This window comes from Salmo salar, chromosome ssa07, assembly GCF_905237065.1.
Source record: "Salmo salar chromosome ssa07, Ssal_v3.1, whole genome shotgun sequence".
In the NCBI taxonomy this organism is placed as follows: Eukaryota; Metazoa; Chordata; class Actinopteri; order Salmoniformes; family Salmonidae; genus Salmo; species Salmo salar.
Genome location: NC_059448.1, coordinates 52,758,065 through 52,771,839, shown reverse-complemented (window position 1 = coordinate 52,771,839; position 13,775 = coordinate 52,758,065). Strand labels below are relative to the sequence as shown.

The window sequence follows — 13,775 nt, the reverse complement described above, 5'->3', positions numbered from 1 at the left end:
GACAAAATAGAGACCATGTCCTGGACACTCCCATAAAATGACATCTCTTTGGACGGCACGGTGTACTTCCTTGCCCAGGCGTTGTCATAGTTACAGATCATGTGTAGCGCGCAAGTCTTTTGATGTCCATGATGCCCTTTCACTGTCGCTGTCATTCTAATAGTACTAATTACCTGTTGCATGTTGATATTTAACGGGAGTTCTGTCTACCCTAAGTGATGATTATTAGTGAGAACTCGGAACACTAAATCCCCTCAGGCGGCTGCCCCATGACATCACATGGTATGCGAATTACTTTTCAAAGCGTCGTTTGAGAGGCAAGAACTTCCTAAATAGGAAGTCTGGTCATCGCTCTCTGTATTTTGGTCCGTGTTGATAGTTTCAGGGCTAATATCTTAATCTTTTGGAGATAAAAGGTAAGTTATTAGTGTTTTTCTTTTGCTTATCCGATAATTAATTTGATTGCTTATTTTACTCAATACAGAATGCATGAACTTGCCTATGAACATTTTTATGGATCATATAGACGTAAGAAATTATACATATTTTCACACCCATCGGTTTTAAATTGTATACATGATGACAAGCACACATTCTAGTTTCGATTTTGTCACAAAGGGCAACAAACATATTGCACAAATTATATTATTGCTTTATTTTTTAGATTATGAAGATTTTATACATAATTAATTCCTAATTAAATAAAGGTTAAATAAAATAAAAATGCTACTGTTGCCATTTATGTTGCTTAATGCTCCTTCTAATGACAACAAACCAAACTGACATTTCCTTCTAAATGGGATGCTACATCCTTTGGTCTGGCTAGGTGAGTAAAAGGCAGATGATATCCTGGTCCCAAAGTGGAATACAGAGTGTTTTGTAATATGATAGGCTATAGGCTACCAACCCGGTCTCAGAGCATTTCGTATTATTCTGTATGTAAATCAGAGACACTCCATTTCGTATGATATGTTACGTTACGTTTCGTATGGTATGTATTCATTTGTGAATAGTGTTACCCACATTAGTCAACATCTACAGAGCATGTCATATTCTTTTTCTACCTTAACTAAAACTGCTACTGTACAGACCTACTCATGAGTTCAAGGCTGATAGGCCTTGATTTGAAGCCCATGATGCTGTCACCCACACCTAACGTTAGCTATTTCCACAGAAGCCCTATCCCGCAATAACCACTTCCTCCCCCTCAATTTGTTGTGGTTAACTGTAGCCCTGCTTTACAATGTAGTGAAAAACATAGCAGCTCAGGGTGCAGATTAGCAATAGACTGATAGCAGCACAAGGATGTTACTCTCTAGAGCATAGGCTGTAATACTTTTGTGTTTAGAAGATACAGTAAGTCTACCGACTGCTAATAAACAGTGTTCCCAAACCTGAAGAGAATTTCATTGAGTGTTTTTTTTTCACAATGTCTAGACTGTAGTCTATGGTATGCAGGAATTAACATAGTCGTGAGGATTGTATGCTTCGGTATTAAGATAAGCCGTTATGTTTGTACTTCCCAGCATGTTAGCTAGGTTGAAAGTCTAAGCTTATGAAAAAGGGAATTTATACCCCAAGGACTATCCGGCTGCTGACACATGGTTCAAGACCAAACTTTTCTCACCATAGTTGTTACTCAATAATAACACTAACCCCTTTCCTGTTATTTTTCACATAGATAAGAGACTTACATCACAGAAAGAGTTCTGCTTTCATGCATTACTAGCCTACAACACACTACCAACATGACACACAGCTCAAAAGCTGCTTTTAGACAGGCAGACCGATTCTGATATTTTTTCACCAATTTGACCATTCAGATCAGCTCTGAAAAAGAGCTGATGTGGAAAGATCTGCTGTGATTGGTCGAAAAAATAATTCTTGGAAAAAAGATCAGAATTGGGCTGCCTGTCTAAATGCAGCCAAACAATGACTTATGAGAGCGTATAAATCTAAAAAGAAGACATTACATCGTGATGCTCTCTGTAATCATGGTCTTCATGTACCCACTTTTCAAACAGATTTAAGGTTATATTCTAATGTCTTTCCTTTTTATTCTTCCCAGGAACAAGACAGACCATTTACTGAGATATGAAAACTCTTAGACAGTCTCTGTGGCCTCATCACTACTGACTTGTGGTGCCTAGTCTCATCGCTCACCATGACCCCAACCGGCCAGGCCGAGGAGTGAGACAGCCATGTCTGATTCTACCTTGTTCAGAGCCACCAGAATACTCTGCAGAAGTATATCTAGTGACATGGAGGAGTCTGAGGCCAAGGGCAGAGGAGGAACTGTCCCCATGAGGAAGTGTTCAGACAGGAGGGGTTCTGATTGGGGAAGCATCACCATGCTGGATAAGACCAAGGAATTCTTCCAGACCTGCGATGTGGAGGGCAAAGGCTTCATCACACGCACCGATATGAGGGTTAGAGGAGGGGCTGATGGGGGGGGGGGCTTGTTTTGCCTCAGTTTTACACTTGTTAGAAACTTAGATGTTATGGACATAGATGTCTATCCCATTGATGCAGCCATGCTTAGATAATCGTTTTGACAGAGGGACAATTATGGGAATTATGTCAAAACCCACTGGGCAAAAACTCTTTGAATCAACGTTGTTTCCACGTCATTTCAACCCAAAAATTACATGTGATGACGTTGAATCAATGTGGGGAAATAATTGGATTTGAAAAAAGTCATCAACGAAGGGAATTTTGTATTTTTTTCACCTAACCTTTAACCTTAATTCAATGACATAGTGACATTTGTTGTTGGATTCACGTTGAATTCACATTAGTTGACAAATGTAAATCAAAACTAGACGTTGAACTGACGTCTGTGCCCAGTTGGAAGTCACTGATTAATTCTGAACGGATACAACTAAAACGAGTTGAAACAAGTTCATTTCATGGGTTAAGGTACACACATACACACATACACACAGATGATGCTGTCTCTCACAACCATGAGATAACAGTGTGACATGCAGGAGGTGCTTTGTGCTATGGCTCTCTACCTCATTGACCATTCAGAGGTTTTCATATCGAGACCTATCCACCTGCTCACTGAAGAAGCCACTCAATAGCACGGCACCTTTGATCACTGTGTCCAGGAACACTGGATGGATTTCCATCAGAAACATGTGCATGCACACACATACACACACACAGTTTTTGTATTTCACTCAAGCACTGTTTTGAAATGAACAAGAGTAGGGTTTTGTACATTTATATAGTTTATAAACAGAAGAAGAATCACCTGGAAAATGGTAATGTTGATGGTGTGCATTATTTAAGGATAATGTAACATGTAATTGCCTATTAATGAATACAATCATATGGCCTATACCTTCTGTGCCAATATTCTCCCGTCCCTTTTTGCAATCAGGTCTAGCATTGACCACACCACTGGCACTGACAATATGAAATCCACAATAATGTTGTAAACTTAGTTAATCACTCCCATTTTCTAGTCAATGGCTTTCTTTGTTTTCCTTGACACATTTCTATTCAGAGAGGCAGGACAAGGTCAGGGTGACATATTACAGCTGTAGTAGATGCACATCCAATGCTACTGAGTTGAATATCTTTCTCTTTGGAGTGAAGCAGGAGAGGAATGTTGGGCTTGTGTTGTGTTACGTCTCTTAGCAGAAGAAACAATCTATTTCTGTGTGTGTGTGTGTGTGTGTGTGTTCCACAGAGGCTTCACAGAGAACTACCCCTCACTGCTGAAGAACTGGAGAATGTCTTTGACTCCCTGGATACTGACCAGAATGGCTATCTCACCCTCGAAGTGTTCTCATCAGGATTCAGTGAGTTCCCTGTTTTTCTCTTTATCTCCCTACATTCAATTTCAATTCAATTAAATATGACTTTATTAATCCCCAAGGGAGAATCTGCTGTATATCTCATGGTTTACTCTTAGTTCAATAACTTGTGTTTTGAGATCAATGTAGTGAGGGACCACATTCAAACGTGACAAAGATAAGGTATAGATTAATTTATCTCCTAGCTGGCAGGGAGTAGATGCTCTGTAAGGATAGGTTGTACTCTGTATAAAATGCACTTCCAAACTTAAAAACTTGAGTTCTCTTTTCACAACCATCGGAAACTTGATAATTGTGAGTGCAGGGCACTTTCAAAATTGAAACACCCCTATTTGTAATTCAAACTGATGTTACGACACCTTGCTGGTGGTGCTTATGCTTCCTGCTCTGTCCCCAGGTCAGTTCCTGCACGGCCGGAGGATCTCTGTAGCCGAGGACGCAGCACGCGTCCTCCCCACTTCGAGGAAGCCCTCAGAAGCCCTATACCAGAGCCAATGGGATGAGAGGTTGACTGGAGGGTGGGAGGATGAGGAGGAGGAGAGTCACTTCTGTATGCTGCTGGAGAGCCTAGGGGCCAGCAACGTGTTCCAGGAGTCAGTGGAGTTAACCACACCTCACATTATTACATACTATATTACTATACAATAGTAATTACATATTCAACATTACAATATTGCACCTTGTATGTATTCCCCAAATATCTTTGTTTGGGGTTGTTACCTCATCTTGGAAAGTATGGGGTTGCACTTGCAACTTGCCCATCATGGCTTTAGCTGGTTCATGGTGTACAGAACTGTTTGGGCGCCACCTCTCTACGCTTTTGGAACACTGTGTCTTTACAGTGATTTTAATGGTTTCTGTTATAGTGGAGGTCAACCAGTAAGTTGAATGTGACCGGTCCCTGTAGTTTTATCAGAACTCTTACCCTCCGTCTCTCCCTCCTCCAGTCCAGGTGAGGTGCGCAGCTTGTGGGCCCAGCTGAGGAGGGACGAGCCTCACCTCCTGTCGAACTTTGAGGAGTTCCTGGCCAGAGTCACCTACCAGATCAAAGAGGCCAAAGAGGAGAGGAGGGAGATGGAGAGCGCCCTCCAGAGGTCAGAGACCACAAATACCTCCTCTGTTGTCTCTGCTACTCCCTGGGCCAGTTTACCGGACACAGATTAAGCCTAGTCCCAGACTACAAAGCATTGCCAAGGGAGAATCTCTTTTGAAAGTGCTTTTTAGTCCAGGACAAGGCTTGATCTGTGTCTGAGAAACTGGCCTTTGGAATTTAGGCATGATTATGTGATCATTATGTGTGATATCTTCACTGTGACTGTTTAGTGTACTGCAACCACAACCATTTAAACCACAATACAAACAGCTTGCAGCTTTGTAAATGCACATCCAATATTTCTTCGGTTTCTCGATTGCAGCTCATCAGAGTGTAATTATTTGGTTCAAACAGCAGTCATTGATTCATAGAACTGACAATAGCTTGTTCAGTTCCAACCCATGTGACAGATCTATGGTCTATTTTGCTATAGAGGTCTGTTTGTGTACCAGATTGTAGAACAAATAACATTTGATTCAGGATTCTATCCCATTGAAAGTAGTCATTTTACATGAAAGTTGAAAGCACTGAGTAGTTAATAGCTTCAAAAGATTGATACAGACCTTCAGTGAATGAAAGCAGCGAGGTTCTAGCAAGTCAACTACTCCAGACATAAGTTACGTTACTTGTTGAACCTGTCGGTGACATGTTTTTACATTTATTTTATTTGCATTTTATTTATTTCACCTTTATTAAACCAGGTAGGCTAGTTGAAAACAAGTTCTCAATTACAACTGCGACCTGGCCAAGATAAAGCAAAGCAGTTCGACACATACAACACAGAGTTACACATGGGATAAACAAACATACAGTCAATAATACAGTAGGAAAAAAAGTATATATACAGTGTGTGCAAATGAGGTAAGATAAGGGAGGTAAGGTAATAAATAGGCCATAGTGGCGAGGAAATTACGGTATAGCAATTAAACACTGGAGTGATAGATGTGCAGAAGATGAATGTGTAAAGTGGAGATACTGGGGTGCAAAGGAGCAAATCAATACAGTATGGGTTGAGGAAGTTGAATAGGCTATTTACAGATGGGCTACATCAGTTGAAGAGCACGCATTTAGTTTTACTTGCATTTAAGAGCAGTTGGAGGCCACGGAAGGAGAGTTGTATGGCATTGAAGCTCATCTGGAGGTTAGTTAGCACAGTGTCCAAAGAAGGGCCAGAAGTATACAGAATGGTGTCGTCTGCGTAGAGGTGGATCAGAGAATCACCAGCAAGAGCGACATCATTGATGGATACAGAGAAGAGAGTCGGCCCGAGAATTGAACCCTGTGGCACCCCCATAGAGACTGCCAGAGGTCCGGACAACAGGACCTCCGATTTGACACACTGAACTCTATCAGAGAAGTAGTTGGTGAACCAGGCGAGGCAGTCATTTGAGAAACCAAGGCTGTTGAGTCTGCCGATAAGAATGTGGTGATTGACAGAGTTGAAAGCCTTGGCCAGGTCGATGAATACGGCTGCACAGTATTGTCTCTTATCGATGGCAGTTATATCGTTTAGGACCTTGAGCGTGGCTGAGGTGCATCCATGACCAGCTCGGAAGCCCGATTGCATAGCGGAGAAGGTACGGTGGGATTCGAAATGGTCGGTGATCTGTTTAACTTGGCTTTCGAAGACCTTAGAATGGCAGGGTAGGATAGATATAGGTCTGTAGCAGTTTGGGTCTAGTGTCTCCCCCTTTGAAGAGGGGGATGACCGTGGCAGCTTTCCAATCTTTGGGGATCTCAGACGATACGAGAGGTTGAACAGGCTATTAATAGGGGTTGCAACAATTTCGGCAGATCATTTTAGAAAGAGGGTCCAGATTGTCTAGCCCGGCTGATTTGTAGGGGTCCAGATTTTGCAGCTCTTTCAGAACATCAGCTATCTGGATTTGGGTGAAGGAGAAATGGGGGCGGTTTGGGTGAGTTGCTGTGGGGGGTACAGGGCAGTTGACCAGGGTAGGGGTAGCCAGGTGGAAAGCATGGCCAGCTGTGGAAAAATGCATATTGAAATTCTCAATTGACGTGGATTTATCAGTGGTGACAGTGTTTCCTAGCCTCAGTGCAGTGGGCAGCTGGGAGGAGGTGCTCTTATTCTCCATGGACTTGTGAGTTTGTGCTACAGGAAGCAATTTTTTTTGATAAAGCTAGTCTTTGTGCGTTTATGTTTCTGCCTGTAGACACAGAGCTCTATGTGGGTTTACCATAATGCTATATAGAATGCCCCCGTTATCCCTTTCAATAGACCGCTAAGCTCAGATCATATTCTCAAAAGGGAACATTGATTGCAAGCCTGAGGAATTGGCTGCCATGTAGACAGATATGAGAATGTATTTTTCTCCCCTGAAACAATGTACACTGTACTACCTTTGATAGGTATTTGTCTTGCTATGGTCCCCATTGTGTTTGGTAATACTAATGCATTGTTCTCATGGTACCACTTAAGACAACGTGAGTCCTCTTACTAATTGGTTGATTAATAAGGTGGCGGAATGTTAAATTCCAAGAGCAGTGCTTTTCCATCTGTATCGACACAGACAGTATGCTGGTACCTGCGTGTACCGGTCTGTGTAACTACAGATGGAAAAGCAATGCAGTAGACTAATGTAATGTGACCAGTTCTTTGGCAATGGGTTGAGCAGGCAGAGTGAAGTAGAAGTAGAAAAAATACATGTTCAAACATTTAATAAATTAAGGAACGGTTTCACAAGTTCACCTTTTCAGCGTGGCTCATCTCTAGCCCACTAACACATTCACAAATCACAGGAAGCAGACATCCATTTTTCTTCCCGCCAATACTCCCAGGAACCACCATACCTCTGGACTGCATCACTTCCCGTGGGCTACCACCTAGAACAGAAACAGGGTTTACATACATGCCAACTGTTCTGTTAATTAGTCAGTTGTCCAATGAGAAGGCTTGATGAATTAACATGGGCAATTAGTCACACCTGTGAGGCTATGACATAAACAGAATAACCTATAATCAATCTTAAACCTGCCACTTGTAAACAGCATCTGGTTAAGTAGTTATTTAATTGTTATTAAATCCATTCTCCCCCATACATGCAGGAAAGCAGCCACACACGACATTGAGATCCGCGGTCTGTATGAAGAAATGGAGCAACAAATGAAAAGCGAGAAGGACCGGCTGCTCCTCCAGGTACATATAGTTGATTAGTTAGTTGAAATGACTTGTGACCCTCTCCCAGACCTGGACTGTCTCTTAACACCACACTCTAGACACCTGCTGGAACCCTACCTACTGTATACCCTTGAACAAGGATATCAATGGACTCAACAAGGTTGTGTTGTATTTCTGTTGTTTAATTTCTCCTATCCTAATGTGCTCTCCCCGTCTCTCCTCTGGTCTCCTTCAGGACTCAGAGCGTCTCCAGTCTCGTAGTCACGACCTGGAGCACCAGCTGTCCAGTAAGGAGAGAGAGCTGGAGCAGCTCTTCCAGAAACAGAGGCGGGTGAGTGACTGAGGTGCCTCCTGGGTGGGTATAATTTGTGGAATGTTCCAACAGGAATCTGTTCCAAAAACGTTGTAAAGAACAAGGTTGCCAACAAACAACACATACAAAGTTGTATAGCAGCAGAATAAGATACCGGGTAGGAGTGGACTATTTTAATTCCGTTTTTCACTCGCCATGTTTATTCCGAAAATGTCTGTCCTCACTCTCGTAGCCTATTGACAAACATTAAGAATAAACTACATGGTGAGTTGATGTCTTTTCGACAGCTAGTTAGCTAGGTGAATCGATCATGTTACTTTGTATGTGTTGTTTGTTGGCAACCTTGTACTTTAAGACGTTTTTGGAACAGATTCCTGTTGGAAAGTTCCACAAATTATACCCCCCCCGCCCGCCTCCTGTAACTCTCCAGGCGGAAGGTTGGCCACCTCTGGTCTCCTGCAGGGCTTAACCTACTTCTTGATTTCAGTCTTTGTGTTTTCAGTGCAGATAAAGCAAAATGAAAGACAAAAAGAAGCTGTGACTATAATAGAATACATATCTCCCTAACAATGTTGCCCTTTGACCCCCCCAGTTGGATCTCCAGTGTCGCGACCTGAGCAGTGAGCAACAGGAGAGCCGGGTGGAGAATGTCAAGCTGAAAATGACCAATGAGGAACTGAGCAGAGAGCTGGAGAGCACCTGTCAGGAACTGTCCTTGGCCCAGGAACAACTGACCATGCTGCAGGACCAGGCTTCCCGCCTGCACCAGGAGAGAGAGATGTGGGTTAATATTACCACTAGATGTAATGACCAAACACACTCACTCACCTAGGCATCACACTTCCACAAACGTTCCATCAGTGGCTAAGGCATGTCACTCCTAGCACAGCTAACATTCAGTAGATTACTGTCCAGGTGTGGTTCAGTGAGCTTTGGTGACTGTCTCTCTCTGCTCAGGGAAATGTACCGAGTCACTGAGGGACTACAGAGAGAGAAACAGAGCCTGATGAAACAACTAGACCTTCTCAGGTAAGTTACACACACACACACAGTATGCATGTTATACATTTAATTTGACAACTTATTGTTTTTTGTCCTCCTTGCAATATCTATCCAGAGAGATGAACAAACATTTAAAAGATGAGCGAGACATATACTGTGCTGTGGTGAGTTCTCGAATCATGATGTTTTGACTGTTACCTTTGAGGTGATATTGAATGATAAGACATATTCAAGCCAAAGGCACATTTTATTTCCACATTATATGGACATTGACAACAATTTTTTTTTCTTCTATTATATTCTATTCTGTTCTCTTTGCTCTACAGAACCCCAGGAACTCCCCCAAACAGAAGCAGAGAGCAGGATTGGTCAATCTGTTTGCGGACACCAGCCAGCAGCCGGTTAAAAGGTGAGGTCATTTCCTTTAGAAGTGCCCTGAACATAATTAAGTCTTGTCGTGTGTGAAAGGAAACTGATTTTATGTCCGTCAGTAACGTGATTTAAATCATTGGATTAAAGAGGAGAAACAGGATGTGCAATCAAAAAATGTGTTTTTGAGGCCAAGGCACCCAATTAGTCGATTTAATGTAAGGTACTTTACAGCATAAGGAGTGTATTTGCAATATAATATACTAACAATATATTTTAAATGTAGTGACTTCTGCGCTGCTCTTGACAGTAATGGCAGCACCCAGAACCATTTTGAGTTACCATTTAATGATAATGGCCTGTAACGAGAGACTAACGTGAAAATGGGACACTCAAACATTTTTTTTTGATCCAATATCCTCTGTTTCTTCCTCTTGTCTCCAAAGAGCCTCACTCCTCACCCACAATGGGGGTTCCTATGAGTTCCTTGATGCGCTGCCAGTAGAACACCTTCAAATCTCTTTTGTCTCCTCCCCCTCCTCATCTAGCGAGGACGATGTTGACACCGCTTGTCCACCACGTTCGCCGAAAACCAACTACGGCCTGGCCAACGGCTACCACGACTCCAACACCTCGTCTCCAACCCAAGTGGTTGAGGTGGAGGCACAGGGGGTGAGGGTGAAGGAGAGGCTCTCCAAGTTTGAGTCAGAGAAGACCCTCGCCCCCACCCAGAACGAAAGGGACAGGCATACAGAGTGCCAGAGTAAGCCGGAGGTTGGGGGCGACGGCCTGGACGGTCCCCCAGATGGGTGGCCTCTCCGTCGGGTTATCTCCATCGAGGAGGACCACCTCCCCCACCTGCTTCATGGAGGGCCCCAGCCCCTGCTGCACCAGCTCAGTGAGAAAGACGACGAGGAGGAAGAGGAGCAAGAGAAGGAAGATCTGGAGAGTAGTAGCCCCTTCGCCCCTGTTCCTCTACCCATCCCGGTCACGACAGTGTCCCCCTTCAAACACAGAGGTAGTTTCAGCAGAATCAGAAATATCCCCTCGTCACCTCGAGGACAGCCCGTTGGCAAGGAGACCCAAAATGTGAGCAAATCTCTATTCATGTATTGTATTTTAATTCACTTTGGAATGACTGAGTTAGAATGAAGTTGACCCCAACCCTGCTGTAGTAGGACATTACCTAATAAGATCAAATCTATTGTCCTTGTGTTAAGCATCAGAACGAAAACCCTTCATCTGAGTGATCAACAACATTTCCAAAGAAGCTCTTCAATATGCAATCAATTGAAAATATCATTCTGTTGTCCTCTTTCTCTGCCTATCCCTCCAGAGGGTGAAGGAGAGGGCCGTGCCTGCCCCGGACCGCCTGTTTAAGGTGGTTCTGGTGGGAAACTCCAGCGTGGGCAAGACTTCCCTGCTGCGCACCTTCTGTGACGGCCGCTTCCACCCCTCCAGCCCCGCTACTGTGGGTGAGAACCGACAACACATTACTGTGTCCCACGGGTGTCACGGACCTTTTGTGTGTTAATACAGTGGCAGTGGTCGTTTGTGCATTCACCTTGTGTGAAGGTGGTGTGTGTGTGTGTGTTACTATCAGAAGATTGAAGGGCAAAGCACCATCACATGAAAGGGCTTGTAAAGTCAGACTTCCTGTCTATGAACCTCCGGTAAGCTTTGTACCACCGCAGATTATGTCACATCGAATCAATTTAATTCTCCTCTGAATCCCCTCGGTTCCCCCTTATAGGATGGCTTGTTTGATTTCACCGCTTTGACTGTGAAAGACAATTTACCTAAGCATCATGCTTGATGAATAGCTCAACTACCCCCCCTGGTGTTCATTAATGAAATGATGTAATGCTACAGTATATTATTGATGTGTATTCCTCTTAGTACCCTAATAACCAGTCGGAGGGCTATTCCTGACAGGTATTGACTACAGTGTGAAGACTCTAATGTTGGACAACACCCAGGTAGCCATGCAGCTGTGGGACACGGCCGGGCAGGAGAGGTGAGCAGCCACGACCAGTGAAAATATTATTGCCAAGACCTCACCAATAGATACCAGTAGCTAAGAAAACAATGTGTTGTTTTTGCCTGGATGCTAGTCTGAGAATGTGACTTAAATGACATCAAAGCAACGTTCTCAGGTTGGCATTTGGTACTTTGGCAAAATAAACAGGGTTCCATTTTGTCCAGTTGTGACTTTTCTCTGTGTTGGCTACAGGTACCGCAGCATCACCAAGCAGTTCTTCCGTAAGGCAGACGGCGTGGTGGTCATGTACGACGTCACGTTCCTGGACAGCTTCAAGGCCGTGCGACCCTGGCTCATCAACGTCCAGGTCAGCTCACATTTGGCCTTTGGCCAGACAGGACATGACAAATAATTGTCTGTTCTAAACAGTTCATTTCTATCTGAACGTTTTGAACAGACGCCTGACCTTTCATTGACCTCTGTTTTCCCAGGAAGCTGCGGGAGTGGGCATTCCCATCCTGCTCCTGGGCAACAAGATGGACGCGACGTCCGAGAGGGAGGTACCACTTAAAGATGCAGAGACTCTGGCCCATGTGAGTTCTCCGTTTAGAGACTCATAAGTATAATCCTATAGCATACTAGGACAATCTCAAGAACTGAACGACCAACACAGAGTGGGGGAAATCTGTTCACTGTCTATAAATATGGACAGGACCTCGCATAGCTGTCACTATTGCCATCTGTAGGTCCTCTACAGATGCCATATCTTAATTTGACCATCCTGTTGCAGGAATTTTCTTGCACAGCAGGAAATGTAAACTTGTAGCATATTCAAGGTATTAAAAAAAGCTTCTAAAGTTTGTAATTTCCACGTAAACATTTTTGACTTGCCAGCAGCATACCATCATGCATCCTACTGCTAGCTTGCCTCTGTAGCTAAGCAGGGTCGGTCCTGGTCAGTCTCTGTATAGGAGACCACATGCTAATGGAGGTGGTGTTGGAGGGCCAGTAGCTGGCACCCCTAAAAAATAAAATGTCCATTAATTATAATTAACATTGCCTGTTGCTGCAGGATTATTTTCCAACCTGGCTCAAATGAACATCCTACAACTGTAGCTAAGTGACAACCAGTGACCTGAGTCTCTTCTCCCCTGTAGGACACCCGTGTGATATTCTATGAGGTCAGTGCTTATACCGGCTACAACGTGACAGAGGCCATGATCCACCTGGCCAGGTAAGGGAGGGAGAGGGACAGCCCCTAGGTATCCAGATCTGAATGAATTGGACAGGTATAAGCTATGTTAATGTTCCCACCTCCCCCTCTGATCAATTAGAATTGGAATATTGTATGGATGTTAATCCTTTCAGATTAACTGAAATCTCCAGAGGTTAGGAGTCAATTTGGGGACAGTGTGTGACATGTCAATGCGTCTGTCTGTGTGTCCAGAGTGCTGAAAGAGCAGGAGGATCAGGTGAGAGACACGTTTGTCTTACTGGAGGCCCTGCCCATCAAGAAGAAAGCCTGCTGCAAGTAAAGACACTCTGACAGAACAGAGAGAGAGCATTTGGAATGGCTGGAGACTCCTGATAACAAGTGAAGGAACTCTTCAATCTAACTCTTTCTCTGTGCTCTCGGAGCCAAATCTTAACTTTGTGTACATTTGTTAATCAATGTCTCAAATTAGGACGGCCATTCTTTCAGTACCTGTTTTGTTAAAAGCAAAGAGCCCAGTTGAGCTGGATCATAGTGGATTTAGCTCTAGTCTACATTACAACCCTTTGTCTGTGTTATTTGGATCTCCTGACTGTTATGAGCAATAGACATGTTCTACTGTAGAACTAATGGTATATTTTGTCAATTTAAAAAGTGGATATTATTTCAATGTATAGAATGAATGTTTTTCTTTGGTTGTGATTATGTTGTTAATCAAAACACAGAATGGATATGTAAATAAGAGCTTGATTAAGTTGTTAGTCTGTTACAACATAAGCACAACAAAATAATGATTGCCATAAATTGATTAAAATACTGATGTGAAATGTAATTATTT

General features: G+C 43.3%; 1 protein-coding gene across 3 annotated transcripts; it reads left to right on the top strand.

Annotated features, from left to right (window-relative positions):
• Positions 1 to 104: 104 nt before the first annotated feature.
• On the top strand, positions 105 to 13,769 carry LOC106609625 (EF-hand calcium-binding domain-containing protein 4B). 3 transcript variants are annotated; one of them, XR_001329729.2, is made up of 18 exons: positions 105 to 416; positions 2,069 to 2,429; positions 3,701 to 3,812; positions 4,225 to 4,420; positions 4,775 to 4,921; positions 7,987 to 8,077; positions 8,295 to 8,390; positions 8,965 to 9,152; positions 9,330 to 9,401; positions 9,490 to 9,538; positions 9,701 to 9,783; positions 10,190 to 10,832; positions 11,080 to 11,218; positions 11,679 to 11,760; positions 11,977 to 12,091; positions 12,216 to 12,317; positions 12,882 to 13,013; positions 13,172 to 13,769. XR_001329729.2 is itself a non-coding variant. In XM_014208580.2 (18 exons), exons 2-18 carry the CDS (start codon positions 2,202 to 2,204, stop codon positions 13,257 to 13,259), a joined length of 2,508 nt encoding a protein of 835 aa, XP_014064055.1. In that variant the 5' UTR covers positions 105 to 416; positions 2,069 to 2,201; the 3' UTR covers positions 13,260 to 13,769. The 3 variants fall into 3 exon arrangements, 2 of the variants coding, with proteins under 2 accessions (XP_014064055.1, XP_014064056.1); XM_014208580.2 differs by having other exon boundaries at positions 12,882 to 12,958; XM_014208581.2 differs by having other exon boundaries at positions 107 to 416; positions 10,292 to 10,832; positions 12,882 to 12,958.
• Positions 13,770 to 13,775: the final 6 nt, after the last annotated feature.

Excerpts from the sequence above, each read along its gene's own strand:
- LOC106609625 (XM_014208580.2), top strand. The coding sequence starts at position 2,202 with ATGTCTGATTCTACCTTGTTCAGAGCCACCAGAATACTCTGCAGAAGT. Across the intron at positions 4,922-7,986 it reads ATGGAGAGCGCCCTCCAGAG|GAAAGCAGCCACACACGACA; the intron begins GTCAGAGACCAC and ends CCATACATGCAG. Across the intron at positions 11,219-11,678 it reads CTCCAGCCCCGCTACTGTGG|GTATTGACTACAGTGTGAAG; the intron begins GTGAGAACCGAC and ends TATTCCTGACAG.